The sequence below is a fragment of the Neopelma chrysocephalum genome, unplaced genomic scaffold (assembly GCF_003984885.1).
Source record: "Neopelma chrysocephalum unplaced genomic scaffold, ASM398488v2 Primary Assembly neopelma1_321, whole genome shotgun sequence".
In the NCBI taxonomy this organism is placed as follows: Eukaryota; Metazoa; Chordata; class Aves; order Passeriformes; family Pipridae; genus Neopelma; species Neopelma chrysocephalum.
Genome location: NW_020897984.1, coordinates 48,702 through 64,976, shown reverse-complemented (window position 1 = coordinate 64,976; position 16,275 = coordinate 48,702). Strand labels below are relative to the sequence as shown.

The window sequence follows — 16,275 nt, the reverse complement described above, 5'->3', positions numbered from 1 at the left end:
AGAGCTGCCCCCAGAGCTGCCCCCAGAGCTGCCCCCAGAGCTGCCCCAGAGCTGCCCCCAGAGCTGCCCCAGGCCTTGGCAGGCAGGTGCAGTCAGACTCACAATTCCAATAGTCCTTGCCAGAAGATGGCTTCTGGGAATCACGTTTCTGGAAGGTGTCTGCTTGGTTGCTGGTCTGGCTTCTGGAGGTGTAATTGGATTGGCCAGTGGCATAATGAGGGCAATATCATCTCTGTTGATTTTTATTGTAAAATACGTAAAATTTGCCGCTGCTTCCTCACTGGGAATAATTCCAGAGCATGTTGTTTGTGACCCACGGGACCAGGTTAGAGCCTGACTGTGCCACTGCTCTGTGGGCCAAGCATTTGGTGCATTTAAAAACCCCATATTTCTGGATCCAGTGTGAATCCCTGTAGTTCTGTGTGCTGTGCTGCCTCATGATGATGGAGCAGTGGGAATCTGCTCCCTGTTTGTGGCCTGTGAGACGTGACATGAGCAAAGGTCCTACTCAGGCTCTGTAGAGACCGAAGAGAACGTGTCTGGAAAATGGTATTTCTTGTGTTTCTGTTCTGCTTTGATATTTTTGGCACCTTTTAGGGGATATTTGCATTGTTTTTTACAGCTTGTGCTGGTGATCTGTGTCACCTCTGGGTGTGCAGGCCGAGCCCAGTCCACATGATCTGTTGAAACCCGCCATCCCAGGAATTCCTGCACAGATTGACTCAGATTTTGGTGGCGATGAATAGTCAGTGACAAACTTGTGGATTTTCCAGGAAACACCACTGCAAATTGGTTTCCTTGTAAGGGTATTTGGAAATCTTGTGAAGATCCAGGGTTGTATCATGAACCAGATGAGTGAAATCATCTTCCTGGAATCTGTGGTCATTTGGGCTCTGGACTGTGGTAAAACCCAAAAGTTCCTTGTAACAAATTCTGGTAAAGGTTGTAATCAAGTTTCTTCGTGGTGTGTGGTGGCAGTGGAATCATCAGGATGGGCCACAGGATGGTGGCTGCCTGCTGTTCCTGGGGTGAGACCATCCACTCTGGTTCTGTCCCCAGAAGCCCGACTCCCACGAGCAGGGTTTGCAGACTGGAACGGTTCCTGTCGGGTCTGGGGATGCAGTTCAGTCCCTTGCTCGTGGATTCCTGGATCTCATGGGAGCTGCTGCTGCTAATTGTGTTGAAATGTGGTTTTGTCATGTGGACAGAGTCCTGCTGGGGGTTATTGTATGACTGGATGAATTTGCATGCGCGAAACCTCTGGAGAGAAGAAGTTGCCACTTGCTTCCTGTCACCTCCAGCGTGACGCTGGCAGCAAGCTGGTTTTTTCCTGAAGTGATTTCAAGGAAATTAAATTTGTTCTGAAGTGTCTTTTTGAAGAATGAGCTTCCTGCTGTTTCCCTCACGGTTTTGTGAGGTTTGCAAGGGAAGTTGTGATCCTCCTCTGTACCTGTGTGGAATGCTGGCAGCACTGAGGGAGAGGGATGGATCCCTGGGGTGGTTCTTGGCGTGTTACTGCTGTGATGCACTTGCTCCTTTGGTGGGTCATTCTTGAGGTGTGACTGCCCTGCCTTTGCTGGGGCTTGCACTGGGGCGTCTTGTGTGCTGCAGATCTATTTTTGGATAAAATTGAGGGATTGAGGCATTTTATTCTTTAGAGCAGTGTGATCTTTAAACGTCTTTACCTGAAACAGGAACAACTTCAGCCCAGCTGGGAATGAAGCTGGACATGAGGGGAGTGTTGGCCATGGCCAGGCTGATGCTGATGCTGATGTGTAATGGAGGTAATTCAGCAGTGGCTGATTACAGGTACAGGTGGCACCACTGCCACACCACCAGACACCTGAGCACCCACACCCTGAGCTTCTGCAGCTCCCGACCTCCTCCCTCTCCCATGTTGTCCTGAAGAAGGAGTTGTTTCTCCTCATCTCCCTGCCAGCTTGGGGAAAGAGTTGGTGATGTTCAGATCTGTTCTGCCATCTTTTCCTGTGTTTCTGTTTCTGCATTTGGCTTTGGTGATCCAGCTGGGATTATGGAAGGGGAAAGGCATTCTTGCCACTGTGGATCCCTGCCATGTATTGACCCTGACTGCGGCTCTTGCTTTACCTCCTTGGAGGCTTTGAGGGAAGGAAAACCTCCACCATAAAGAATTTCTCCATCTTTATTTCCACAGATCATCATGGCTCCTTCTGGCCCCACTGCTCACCCCTCCTGTTCCAGTGATCACAGCCCCACCGTGTTCGCTCTGTCCAGAAGGAGCACACAGGTTCCAGTGGATCGGGAATCTGGTCCCAGAGTTTGGGATCTCCAGCTCACATGTCAAGGTGCTTTCGTCCCCTGCAGAATTCTATGAGCTCCTGAAGGTAAGGCGTGGGCTCCAAGTTATGGGAATGGTTTTGATACAGTCCCAGTGTTGCAGCTGCTGCCTGGTAACTGCTCTTTTATGGAATAGTTGTAGCTGCAGGGAATGAGTTCCTCAGTTTCCCAGAAAGCACTGATTTCTTCCTTGAATTTCGGCTGCAGCAATGGTGCTGCTGTGACTCTGCAGAGCCCCCTGTGTCAGCCCTGTCCCTGTGTCACCCTTTCCTCCCTCTAGGCCGGAGTGTGGAGATGGGGCTGAAGGATCCTCCTGGGGCACTGCTGGGCCTGGGCCGAGGGCTCCTCGGGACCCAGCGGGGAACTCAACTTGTTTTCTGCTCCTGCCAGGTGCAGATCAAAGCAGCCAAGCAGCGGGTGGTGATGGCCTCACTGTACCTGGGAACAGGGCTCCTTGAGCAGGAGCTGGTGAGTGTGGAGGGCTTTGGGAAGGGCAGGAAGGGAGTGCAGGGGAGGGGTGTGGAAGGGAGGCACTGGGCATTTCTGATTTAGACTTGGTACAGAGCCAGGGAACTGCTGCACTTCCTCAGGGGAGAGTGAGCCTGGGCCTGTCAGAGGGGACCTGGTGTTCATAGTGCTCAGGGGGCTTTGCAGAACCTGCATCATAGCAATCTGGTTTTCCCTGGCATTTTCTAGAACATGATTCCAGCTATAGGTGTAGAGTGTTGTGTTTGGTGCTCCAGGTGCAGAACATAGATTCAGGATTGTCTTTCTGCATTTGAGACCAAGGTCAGCTTTGCCTTTTCCATTCTTCCCTCTGCAAACAAATCATTATTGCCAAGGGCTTTGGGGAGAAGCCTGACCTTGGTCAGGTTCTGGTGTTAGGATGCAAATTCTCTGGCAGGGTGAAGGTGGACGGAGCCTGCACAGAATTTGTGCCCAGCTTTGTCTGGGCTTGCACACAGGATTTGAATTTGCATGTGACAAACAGCCTTGTAGTTAAAGAATAAAACAGCCTCTGCAGTGAACTCCTACCAAGGTTTGTCTTTGGTGATGCAAATCTGTGATTTGGGAATGATGTTGGGATTTTTTCTGCTAATATTAATTGCTCTTGGGAGGCCTGAAGAATGTGGGCATGTAAAACTGAGGCCCTTTGATCTGTGGCTTTAGGCTGACTGAAGCTGCCAGGCTGGCAGAGGCAAAGGCTGAGCCGGCTGTGCTTGGCACAAGAAGGAAGGACTCACACCAGGGCGTGGGAGCTGTCCTGGCCACAGCCTCCTGCTGCTGAGCACTTCTCTTGCAAAGCTTTATTTGCTTTTGTAATGAGGAGAGAACTCTCTCTGCAGGTGGATTGCTTAGAAGAAACGCTGGAGAAATCTCTGCAAGCAAAAGGCTCACCCGACCTCAGAGTTTCCATCCTCCTGGACTACACCAGGGGCTCCCGGGGTAGGAATTGTGCTTTGCTTTTGTCAGAGCCTGATTTTACTGTTAGGCTGGAGGAACTGTTTTTTTCACAGAGGCTGTCTTGGCCAATTGGACATACTTGCTTAAATCATGCACCTTTCAGTATTTGCCTTTTGCATTCTAGAGCTGCACATTCCCAGAAAATCTTCAAGCTGAGCTGCTTTTCTCCAAAAATAGGTGGTAGGAGCAAGAAGGGCCAAACTGCTCTGGGCAACTTATGCATTCTTGCTTGGTTCACTTCTCAGTGCATTTGCCCTTATGCCTCATGCTCACTAACATTTTCATTTTGAAAGGAGAGTGGGAATTGTTGGAATTGTTGGAAGCAGCACACAGAATCAGGAACCTCTGCAGTGACTCTTGCAGATGTGTTACCAGTGCTGGTGAGGCTTGATTGAAAAGCTTGAAAGGTGTCAGACCTGCTCTGTGACTGATTCCAAGGCCCATTCATCCATGAACTTACAGTTCTGGATGTTGCTTTCAATACTGACGTAGCACCAATGAAAGTGATTTGGAAAAAAACCAAAAAAGGGAAAACCAGTGAAGTGGCAGCAGATAGGATGGAATGGGATGGGTGCTCCCCCTGTAACTGTGACATGGAGCTGTGCCATGGTGTGTCCCATCTGTGTGATCCTTGTGTGAAACTCCCCTTCTCCCCCAGGCAGGAAGAATTCTCGGACAATGCTGATCCCGTTGCTGCAGCGATTTCCCGAGAGGGTCCGTGTGTCCCTCTTCCACACCCCAAACTTGCGGGGACTCCTCCGGCTCCTGATTCCAGAGCGTTTCAATGAGACCATTGGGCTGCAGCACATCAAGGTGTATCTCTTTGATGACAATGTGATCCTGAGTGGGTGAGTCCTGCTGCCTCCAGCCCTGGCATGGCTCCTTTTGCTGGGATTTGGGCAGGGTGTCTGTGCTGCCAGAGTTGTCTGAACATCTGGACTTTCCACCGTAATCCTTTTATTGCTTTTCTGAGATGGGAGAGCAACTGCACCTCTTCTGTATGAGATTCTCAGATGAAAGAGAGTCTTTCTTAGAGGGGAAAAAAAGAAAGATCTCTTGTAGCCTGGGCTGGGGGGTTGAGGATCCTGTGCCCATACTCTGAACTCAGCTCTTGCCTTTCTCTTCAGCGCAAACCTGAGTGATCTGTACTTCACCAACCGGCAGGACCGCTACGTCCTGCTGCAGGACTCTCCAGAGATCGCTGACTTCTTCACGGAGCTCGTGGACGCGATTGGAGACGTGTCCCTGCAGTTGCAGAGGGATGACACAGTCCAGATGATGGAGGGGATGGTACACCCATACCAAGGTAGGAGAGAGCTGTCTCACCTGGTTGAGTGATGGTATCCAGAGGAAGGGAGTGACAGCTGGGGTTTAAGGATGCCTTGAACTCCATCCGCTTGGGAATTTCTGGGTGCCTGACAGTTGTTCAAATTGGGGGGTTTCCTGTTTTGTGCCATCCAGTATTAAAATCAAGATTGCTCAAGTTTCGAGACTGGGTCTGTCGGAGTTTTCCCAGCACAGTGGCTATCACAGGCTAATCTGGCAGGGCATGCAGAGGCTGGAAGTAAATCTGCAACTGTCTCAGTGCTTCCTCATAAATGTGCTGCTTTTGACCTTAAACAAGAACTTCAATTCCCGAGAGGTTTTTCTGATATTAGCGGCTGCAGTTTCGGGTGTTCTGGGTGCGTGTGTTCTGAGCGGTTCATGAATGTGGTGCTATTGTTGGCAGTTAATGTTTTGTAGTAGTGTTTGTTCCTGGAATCAAACGGGAATTGGATCAGGAACGCCGGGAACAAGCGTCGAAGGGGGCAGAGGAGGGCAGTGATGTGCCAGGCTGATTGCGTCATCAGGCTTTGTCCTGGCCTTGCATTGCTGGGTGATGTAAGCTTGGGCTGGGGGCGGGGGTTTCTTTGTGTGTTCCAGCTCATTCTTTGTTGCCACTTTAGCCTTGTCCTGATCCTTTCCTTTCTCAGAGGATTTTTCAGGCTGCTGCCAGTTGCTGAATATTTCTCTTCTGTGACGTAGCTCTGCCAACCTTGAAACAGATGGTTTGGGCCTCGGGCCAGAGAGTCGTGTCCGCTCTGTTTTGGCTCCTGTTTGTTCCCATATAGGTGTCCTGTCAGTATTTTTCCTGGCATGTAATGGGTGACACACAGCTCTGTGCCTGTCGGTCTCAGACACCATCTCTCGGGGTTTTCCTGCAGGAGACAAGGTGGCTTACTGTGAGATTGCCAACCGGAGGGTCATGGAGGTCATCAACTCTGCCCGGACACGGCAAGAGCTCCTTCATGCAAAGACTTTCCACAGCAGCCATCCAGGCAGCTCCCTGTTACCCCAGCAAGGCTCTCAAGCGTCTGGGGGTCTGAAGCCAGAACCCGACACCTGGATCTATCCCTTAATCCAAATGAAACCTTTTGGTATTCAAATAGATGAGATGGTCACAGAGACACTGCTGACCGAGGCTGAGCGGGACGCCAGGATATACCTCACCACTGGCTACTTCAACCTGACTCAGGCCTACATGGACCTCATCCTGGGCACGAGGGCCGAGTACCGGATCCTCCTGGCCTCGCCAGAGGTCAATGGGTTTTTTGGTGCCAAGGGGGTGGCAGGTGCCATCCCTGCTGCCTACGTTTATATTGAACACCAGTTTTACAGCGAGGTCTGCTACCTGCAGCAGCAGGAGAGGGTGCAGCTGCAGGAGTACTCCCGTGCCGGGTGGACGTTCCATGCCAAAGGTAAGATGTCCTTATCCCAAGGGGACTTGTTCAGGGGCGTGTGAGAGCTGCGTGTTTGGATTGCGCAAGGAGCGAGGGACTGGCTGGGTGCCAGTCTGGGCTTAACCTTCAAAACACTCCTCCAAGGTCCCGACAGCTTGCTTGCGTAAACCTGGAGGGCTTGGATTGCTTGGGGGACAACTGTGCAGTCACGCCTTGCCTCTGGATTGCTGGTTTGATACAGTCCCAGGGATGATGCAAGAGCTGTCCCCGTGGTGGCACTGCCTGGATGAGAAACATGGTGCAAAGAAAAGGAAGCATTTGGATGCGTTGGTGATGCAGTCAGGGCTGTGGTGCAGTTTCTCATGCCCTTGGTCTGGTTTCAGCAGTCAGAAGCACAGGCTCTGCTGGGAGCCCTGGAGCAGGGTCTGGGACAGGGGCAGGAGGGGAGCTGCTCCTGGGACCACCGTGTTCCCTTGGCAGCAGGTCTGGGGGATTTGTTGCAGCTCCTGTGCGTGGCACAGAGGGGATGTGGTGTGTGAGGAACTGCAGAGTGTGCATCTGAGAGTCGGGGCAGCCAGAGGGGAAGGGGCTGAGGAAGGAACATGGACTAACAGATGCAGTGAGTTAATGAATGCTGTCCTCGGGGTCTTCTGTAGGAAACCCCACATTCCTGCTGGATACAGTGTGCCCAGCTCTCACAGGCTCAACACAGTGCTCGATTGGAGTGTTTGGCTGTGAACTGGAGCATTGGAGATGGGATAAGAGTGTTTTGGCTGTGATTGGCTGTCATTGGAGAGGTTCCTCTTTTGGAGAGCAGCTCTTAATGGTTGTGAGAATGCCTCCATCTCCCTGCTTCCCACATGGATACTCAGAGGAAGGCTCAGAGGTGGTGGGGAGGGAAAGCTGCTGAGTCGGCCTTCTCTTGACTTGAAAATCCACAGGTGTTACCGGCTGCCTCTGTGTTGAAACCACAAACAGATCTTGGTGTCATGCTCCTCCTCAGTGCTGTTGGGAACTCAGCACAAGGAAACCCTTGTCTCAGGCAGGGCAGCCCAAGGGAGGTGCCTTCCTGCCCGTCTGGGGTGTCCCATGTCCTCCAGGAAGCACTTGTTTGAGCGACCTGTGGTTCGCAGGTTCCGTGTGTGCTGGGCATCACTGGCTGCCCGTGGGATGTGATCTGGCACGGGCTGAGCTCGGAAGCATGGGCTGCTTTTCTCAGCTACCAAAGTGCCTGTGGCCATTGGTCCTGTTTGGGCCAGCAGTGCCTCCTGGGGTGGTGCTCTGGGCTCTCTCTGCTGTGTGGTGTTCGCTGGGAGGGGGATGCAAGGCTTGGAGTTCAGCGGCTCCAGTGCCTGGCAGGGGGACAGTTGGAGACATTTGCTTCGTGTTTTCATTCCTCTTCAGAGTGCTGGGAGGATCAGTGTGTAGCTCCTTCTCTGGCATGCTCTGCACTTGGCACATGCTTTATTCGCTGGGTTTCCTTCTGCAGGAGTCACATGGTGTGTGTGGCAGAGAGGACAAGGATGGAAGAAGGAAGGGAGAAACCTTGGAGATATGAAGAGCGGGGGTACAGGGAGCACATGGAACCTGGCTTCTGGCCGAGGACATGAGATCCCCAGCAGCCAATAGTGCCCACTGGTGCTTCCTCTGTGGGCTGAGGCTCCCTTTAGTCTCCCACAGGGTCCAGCTGCCATACCTTAAACACTGTAGCTGTGCTGCAGACCCCTCCCGCTCCCCTTCAAGCATTTATATCTGCACACACAGCATCAAGTGGTGTGTCCCCAGGGATGTCTGTCCTCAGGGACGACTGTCCTGGGTGTGTTGGGTGCTGTGCAGGTGTAGCAGTGCAGTGCAGGTGGAGCAGAGCTCAGCACAGCCACGGTGCCCGTGTCAGCAGGACTGCCAGCACCTGAAGCCTACCTGTGCTCTGCTGTGATCCCAGCTATGGTGGTGTGAGTGACATGGGTATGTCCCTTGGGTTCAGGGTCTCTTCCAGGCAAGTGCTGGTGGCAGGGTGCTGGACAGGTGGCTCTGTGCTGGGAGATAAACCCTATTACTGCTATTGACTGGTGCTGGGAAGCTGCACTTCCCCTTTCTGGAAAGGTGAGTCACTGTTTGAGCAGATCCTGCCAGGTGGCCATAAAAACAGCACCACAGGACACTTGGGAAGGCGAGGAACCTGTTCCTTGTGGCTACTGCCTGGGCAGAGGTCCGGCCAGCAGCTGGTCAGGCACCAAAGAGCTCCTGGTAGGGTCCTGTTTGGTGACAGAACGTGCCAAATCTCTGTGCCACACAAGTGGCTTCCCTGTGGCTCCTGGAGCCCACAATGGGCTCTCTGGCCCCTCTGTGGTGGGGTGAGCCCACGGGGGCCGGGGTGCTGTGGCCTTAGGGCAGTGCCAGCTCTGTGAGTGTGTGCTGTGGGGGCGGGGAGGAGGTTACAGGAACTGGCGGTGAATCGGCAGCATCTTACTCAAGGCATTCTTGGAACTGCTCTGGGGCTGAGTTAGGAAACTTGCTGCTATTTTAAGGCTGAGGCGGTTTCTATGCTACGGGTTCTTTGTTGCAGTTTGTGACTGGCCATGGGGATAAGCCTCTACCAGGGACCCACCCAGGGCCGTGCTGAGGAGAGCAAATGCTTCCCGGCTCCATTTGTGCACAGAGTGGCCATGCAGCCTCTTCTTGGCAGCAGTCCCGGCTCTCCTGTGGCTGTTCCTTCCTGCCCTGCTGCAGTGGTGTGTTTGAGAATAATGTGTTGTTTCCATCTTTGCCTTGAAAATCCGTCCTGGGCTGTGTCCCGCCTGCTCTCTGTGTGGGCAGAGCTGTGGGAGCTGTGATGGTGAGTGGCTGCAGGGACCAGGTGCCCTGGCAAGAGTCTCATCTCATCCCCGGTGGCTGCTCAGGAAGTGAGGTGGTGAAATAATTTGCACTTGTCTTCTGAGTCTCTATTTCACGTGAATTCACCTGTCAGAGCAGGGTCATGCCACAGTCCCAGGAAGGTGCTTGGTCTCTGGGACAGGCTGGACAGACCTGGCCTGTCTGCCTGGGGCTCTGGGGCCGGTTCCTTCACTGAAAAGCTGTTTGTCTTCTTTCAGTGTTTCTGAGATTTACCATGGTGCAAAACAGCCTCTAATGCAGTGACAGGGACTTGTCCTGAGCTATTTTGGGACAGTGTGTCCTCGGGGTTCTCTGAGGGTGCTGCACCCCTGGTCAGGGCACTCTGAGGGGCAGGGTTTGGGCCGTGCCTTGGCACCCCCTGAGTAACATGCAGTGTCAAGGCCCTGTGGGCTCTGCTGGGCTGCCTGATGCTCTGGGGGTCCTGTACAGAGTCTATAATCCACGTTTAATGGGTTTAATTCCCTCTGAGTGAAGGGACAGTGTGAGCCCACCTTGGCTGTCCCCTCAGGCTGCCACGCTGCCTCTCCTCTCGTTTCTCCCACAGGCCTCTGGCTGTACCTGGCAGGGAGTGACCTGCCCTGCCTGACCCTGATTGGCTCTCCGAATTTTGGGTATCGATCAGTGCATCGTGACTTGGAAGCCCAGGTTGCAATAGTGACAGAAAATAAAGCCTTGCAGCAGCAGCTCCATCAGGTAAGCAGTGGATTCTGGGGAGGCAGCGGGGATGTTGTGCTTCTGGGTCACACAGGGAACGCTGATGACGCAGTGGCAATAAAAGCATCCAGCTATAATAACTCAAAAGCTGCTGGAGCGTGAGGAGTCCTGAGGAGCTGTCAGTGAAGTGACTATTGATGAGCTGCCTGCTCTGAGTGCCCAGTGCTGGGAAGTGAGGCCGTAACAGGAAGGAATGTGTGTCCCCAGTGACCTCGGATACCGGGAGTGCATTCAGAGAGCCTCTGGCTGCTCTGCTCACCGACCACACTGCACCTTCTGGGCCTTAATCCCAGCATTTGGGCATTGCCAAGGCTGTGCTGTGCTCTGAGGTAATGACACCAGGCCTTTGGAATGGCTGAACTTGGACTAGAAGAGGATTTCTGAGCTGGTTGGGTTGCCCATGGAGTTCTATGACATAATTCATATCTTGAATAATAATATAACATTATATAATATTGACACAATAATTTTTCACTGGTTTGATGTTCAGTGTCCCAGGGTTTTTCTGTGCTGTTTTTGATTTAATTAGGCAGCTTGGAGTGCTCAGCAGTTCTGGTCCTGCTCCAAATCCTGCCTGGTTCTCTAACTGTCTTGACTCCGAATCTTCTGCTAGAACTGACTGTCCCAAGTTGTTTCTCCTGTAGTGCTCTGCAACAAAGCAGATCCATTTGGTGCCTCTGTGTGACCTGGGGACCTCAGAAATGCACTCTGTGAGGCAGGTCCTGGCAGAGTTGTCTGCAAGATCAATGGGAATTGCCCTCTTGCATCAGGGCTCTTCCCTGGGATGAGTCAGAGTCTATCTAATCAAAAACGATTCTATTACTGGAAGAGTTGCTTGAATATTTCAGTTCATATCTTGCCTCTGCTTGTTTCTAATGGAAGGGGAGAATCAATGGAAATGTGACACAAAGGAATTTTCTCACACAGGGCTGCAGTGATCTCATTCAAAGGGCTTTAAACCATTCCCGATTGCTGGAAGCTGATTCTGAGATGGGCTGGGTGTTTACTTTCTGTGGTCTTTTTTGGAAGACTTAATCCGTTCCTGGGATGCTGCCATGAAATCACTTTGTCTGTGTAACATTTAGTTCCATTTTAAAAATGCTTGCTGAGATTTGGGAAGAAATGTGAGTGGTCTGGGTGTCTGGATGCTCCTCTGAATGGACTGAGCTTGATTCAGGGAACTGGCCTTGCCTCCAGCGCTCAGTCCTCGCTGTATTGCGTGGCCGTGGAGCAGGATCTGCACAGCAGGGCTGACTGTAGCTCTTGGAGCATTTGATGCTCTAAAATTAGGGTGAATTAGCACATGAATGTCTTCCTTCTGTTGTTGGTTCTTCTTTTTGGTGTTACTTTCCAGTGCTTGGTTCCTGCTTACCTGTTCCACCCCGAATTTAAGTAGTGCAGAGTATTTTCTGCTGTTTGTGACAGCTTCACTAATGAAAAAAGACGCTGAGCAGAGTTCCAGGACCTGCTCTGCTCCTTGTTTGCCTGCAGCTCCTGAAAGCTGCCTGGCTGTGCTAATGAACCCGCTCACCTGTGCTCAGAGCGCTGCTCTCACGTGCTGGGAGCGTGTGTTATCAGCAGGGTGGTTCATTTCCTCCCTCAGCAGTCGGGTACTCGCTGCGGGGGCCCGAGTGTTTCTGGTAATTTAGCTGAGATCACGGCTGCACATTCATCTGAAAACGCCTGAGCTGTGTCTAGAAAGAGCCGGTCCCAGGAGGGTTGGGTGAGGTTTCCTCTGCTGGCAATTACAGCCAGGGATTGAGGAGTTTTCTGAAACTGAAGCTCAGCTCTTGCAACTGTGGGGCACAAAAAGGCAAAACCCTCTGCCCTTGCTGTCTGTAGAGTTTAAATTGCTAATTCTTGAGGAGAAATGATGCAGCCTTTTGGCAGGATCCCTGGCCAGCTCTAGATGAGAATTCACTTCTCTTAAAGACCGTTATATAATTCAACACTTGAGATTTACTGCCATGATGTTTCTTTCCCTGTTTAGGAGCAGGAACAGCTTTACCTCTGCTCAGGTGTGGTCTCAACATCGACGTTTGAGCAGCCAAATCGTTATGTGAAGCTGTGGGTGAAGCTGGTGACACCTCTGATCAAGAATTTCTTTTGAAAGAAGAAATCTGCTGCTTTGGGTGAGTTTGCTGCCATTATGGGGAATTTATATTGCACTGACTGCAGTGAACAGCTGTAGTGCTTTGTTACATGGAAGAAAGAGACAATGGACACACAGATGATGTGGGGAAAACCAGGCACCTCTCATTTCCTCTGAGATACTGACTGCCATGGATTGGGACGTGCTCGGGTCCAGATTGAGTTTCATCTACTAAAACTCCTGGAAGGGTTGTACTGAGAACCCATACAGGGTTATTTCCCATGACCCATACAGGGGTATTTTCCATGCATGGAAATAAAACTCCCATTTCTGAAATGTCCCTTTCAGAGTTTTGTGGAGAAGGACTGTGTTTGTTTTATCTTGAATAATTTCTGGGGCTGCTCTCTGTCATTGGTGGGGTATGAGCAGGGGGTTCTGATCTGATAGTGCCACAAACAGAATTTCTGGCACCTAAGAAAGGCTGATGGTAATTGTGAAGCTCAGTGGTAACTGATAATAAATGCTGCTGCTCTATAAAGAAATGAGCAGCTCTCCATGCCTGCCCTTTGGGCTTCTCTGACCATGAGCTGGGAGGGAAGCTTTAGGCAACTGTATTTTAGTACTAATTGTGTTCAAATATTTCACAGGGTGGGATTTTGGTGAATTGATTTATGCTAAAGGGACAGGCCTTGGCCCTAACGTGTGTTACTGCTGATACAAATGATTTGTTGTAAAGAAAGGACAGAGTAGGTGCTGTACCCTAGAAATAGAAATAATGTACCTCAGAGAGCGACCTGTTTTCAGCTGGACCTTCCCTGGGCTGTGGAGGTGGAGTGGGGTGAACGGGGCTAAATCTGCACCTTTCTTCTCCTGTCTGCTCCAGCCAGACACGTGCTCTGTGCCTGGAGTGAGGAGTTTCTGCTCAGTTTGCACTGAGCCATCCCACAAAGAGCTGTGGGAAGACAGAGAGCCAGGAGAGGGAAAGGAGTCGGCCACTTGTGTGCAGTTGTTCCGTTTGGCTTCCCACGGTGGTCTGGCTCCCCCCCAGCGCCGCGTCACAAACCACCAGTGGAAAACCAGTATCCGCCCTGAGAACCCCGAGTGCTGCAAGAGCAGGGTCCACACGGCAGCACTGCCAGCACTGCTTTTATTGATACTTTGCTAAAACGGTTCTGAATTACACAACTTGGAGGCTTTTACAAGTAAAAGCATTTGCTGTTTTCCATTGACATTAAAATTCAGGCCTCCAGGAGCAGAGCCACACCAGCCAGGACCCACTTGGCGGCTTTTTCTTTTGTCTTCAGGTTGAAGGTCCAGACGTAGGTGGGCCCTCGCATCCGTGTCTTATAGACGGGACATTCGTAGACGTTGGTGGTGTCCACGCGGTCCACGGGGATGGCTCTGAGCAGGATCACCGGCATGGTGGGCGTCAGCTCCTTCAGCAGAGCGTCAGCAATCGTCCCCGAGGCCACGTCCCAGCGCGCCCCTGCAACGGGACATTGGTGTTGGGGGACTCTCCCAGGCCCGGGCTCTCACTGCAGGGCTTTGGTCACAACTACTGATGGGGGGGAACTGGAGGATGGAGGTTGGGTAGAGTGGCTCAGTAGTGGTCAGGGCTGACGTGTCCTCAACTCACTGTGACCCAGGACTGCATTTGCCTTACTGTGTGTGGGATGTCTGAATAAATTCTGTCCCCACCCCTCCCTTCAGCACGGCTTTGCATGGGAATTGCAGAGCTGAAGGTGAACTGGCCGTGGTGGGATCTACCACACACTGTCCCGTGTGCTCTGTGCTCTTGTCCAAGGGGACCCCTCAGCTCCTCTGCTGAACTGCCTCCTTCCCCTTCATTTCAGCAGTAATTATTACAGGTTTGAGTTTTCCCATTTGTCTTACTCGTACATCAAATAAGAATGTGACATATTTCATCATTAGAGCCCCGTGGCTCCAACCACCCCAGCCCTGGGGCTCATGAGCTGCAGCCTGAATGGCCAAAACACGAGTTTCTGGTTTGTAAAGGCTGCGTGATCCGGGCAGTGCTGCCCTCAGCTGGTGTCTAAGCTGGAGCCAAGCTCTGCACTCCGACCTACTGCCAGAGCCAGGGCACATCGGCCAGCGAGTGCCAACACCTGCCCTGCTGCAGGAGGCAGAAGGGCTGAGCTGGGCCTGCTCCATGTCTGAAACATCTCAAAGGTGCAGTTTTTACCTTCCATGAACAGCCCGTGCACATAGGAGCCTTCTCGAGGTGGAAATGTTATGTCCTCCCGGGTTTTCTTGGTCACATCCGTTGCCAGACACATCTTATCCAGTGGCCACTGCTTTTTCCTGGCTGTGGACTGCATGATGGCCGTGAGGAAGGACTGGGGGTTGAAGAACCCTGCCAGCCACACTGTTGCAGGCAGCACAAAGTCTGTTGCCCAGACTTCCAGTTCCTGGAAAAGAAACCAGCAGAGTCCTTCAGGGTGGAGGGTGGGCTGTGAACCACAGGACTCTGCCCCAGGAACAGTGTGATAGAGCTGATGCTTCACTGCCTAACCCCAGCTTCAGGTAATCTTGCAGAGTAGGGGACTGGCTGGAGGTGGTGTGGGATGAATAAACAGCAGATTCCCCTGCAGCAATGAAGTTGATTTTGCAGTGCAGGAAATACCACTGTTATTTTTTAACAAAGCCAGTTTTATTAAATATTTTTTTTTCAGGGACACCCAGAGTTGTGATGGGGGGAGCTGATGCTCTTTTGCTACAGTGATGTACTGTAATGGGAACCCTGGTCAGATCTGTGCTCTCATCCCTGGGGGAACAGCCCCTTTCAGGTACTTCAGGCTGCTTAAAGTGATACTGAGAAATAAACCAGTTAGCAATAAACCAGTGCACTGGTGGGGAGAGTTCTGGTGTCAGTGGTACCCACTCGTGCCCTGAGCTCTGACTGTGACATGAACTCACCCTGATCCGCACGAGCAGGTCTGCATACCAGGTTCCCAAGCTGAGCAGGGAGGGATAAGCGTGACGTGTCCAGGATTCTGGAATGCTGTCATAGAAGAGAGCATTTCCCAGCTCTTCCATCTCTGATGTAATTGTCAGCTCTCCCTTTGAGAAAGAGAAAAGCCTGAGCAGTGGCACCTGCAGCCAGTGGTGGGACAGGCAGAGGGATGTGCCTGGGCTCAGACTGGAGCGGAGCAGGAGCCTGAGGCCACCACAGTGCTACGGGTAAGAGCTCCAGCGAGGGCACACAGTGCTTTGGAAGTCCTGGGAAATGATCCAGGCAGCTGCCTGCTCCATACCTGCAATCCCAGGTCCAGCTCCTTCAGCGAGCGCCTGATCTCATTGGTCAGGATGTTCATCCTCTCACACTCCTGGAGGGCAACAACCGTGTACGGAGTCTTTTCCCTTGCCTTCCCCATCAGCTCCTCCATATTGAATGGCTCTGGCAGCTGCCCAAGGATCTCATCCAGGACTGACTTCACCTGGAATGAGAATGCCATAAACTGCTCTTACCCAGGGAAAAATGCTGCAGGTTTATGGTTAATTAGGTTGGTAAGATTTTTCTTTTTCTGCCTTGGTGTTTCCCTGTGCTGCCTCCTCTGTTACTAATGCTCCATTCTGTTTCTAACTGCTCTTGGCTCTTTAAAAGCTGTAGCTCTTTTTTGATAGCCAAAGAAGTCAGAGCTGAGGTCATAGAGACTGTGAAACTCATATGTAAGGTCCAGGCAGTCAGGAGGAAGCCTTTTTTTTTTAAATTTTATTTTATATTTTAAATTTGTATTTTTAGTAGTTGCCATCATGAACGGAGGTTCCTCAGCTCTCTCCACCTGCTGAGCAGCCCCATGTAAGCCACATGTTGCCAGTGGTGCATCTCAACCCCCTCAGAGCAGGACCTTCCTGACTGCACTGCCACTGCCATATGTGCCGCCGTCCCCAGGCTGACAGCTCAGCACAGCTGGGCTGGAATCACCTCCTTCTGCCATCCCTTCCTCATTGTTATGAGTCCTGCTCTCTCTGTTGTTTCTGGGCCTGCATCTGTCCCCCACCCCTGGCCTCTCAGCTGTCACCATTAAGAAGGTTTTTTTTCCTCCATAATAA

The 16,275-nt window shown here is 51.9% G+C and overlaps 2 protein-coding genes across 2 annotated transcripts in view; one reads left to right on the top strand and one right to left on the bottom strand.

The window, feature by feature from the left end:
- The window catches only part of PGS1 (phosphatidylglycerophosphate synthase 1), a 15,709-nt gene extending 1,585 nt beyond the window's left edge, over positions 1-14,124 (top strand). Inside the window, exons 2-10 of the mRNA XM_027705197.1 lie at positions 2,174-2,363; positions 2,707-2,784; positions 3,663-3,762; positions 4,439-4,628; positions 4,908-5,086; positions 5,985-6,518; positions 9,940-10,088; positions 12,100-12,241; positions 13,506-14,124. Coding sequence (XP_027560998.1) covers positions 2,174-2,363; positions 2,707-2,784; positions 3,663-3,762; positions 4,439-4,628; positions 4,908-5,086; positions 5,985-6,518; positions 9,940-10,088; positions 12,100-12,219 — 1,540 coding nt within the window. The 3' untranslated portion in view covers positions 12,220-12,241; positions 13,506-14,124. The remainder of the gene's footprint in view (positions 1-2,173; positions 2,364-2,706; positions 2,785-3,662; positions 3,763-4,438; positions 4,629-4,907; positions 5,087-5,984; positions 6,519-9,939; positions 10,089-12,099; positions 12,242-13,505) is intronic.
- The window catches only part of DNAH17 (dynein axonemal heavy chain 17), a 31,986-nt gene continuing 28,994 nt past the window's right edge, over positions 13,284-16,275 (bottom strand). The window contains 4 exon segments of the mRNA XM_027705196.1: positions 13,284-13,687; positions 14,405-14,630; positions 15,139-15,282; positions 15,477-15,659. Coding sequence (XP_027560997.1) covers positions 13,440-13,687; positions 14,405-14,630; positions 15,139-15,282; positions 15,477-15,659 — 801 coding nt within the window. The 3' untranslated portion in view covers positions 13,284-13,439.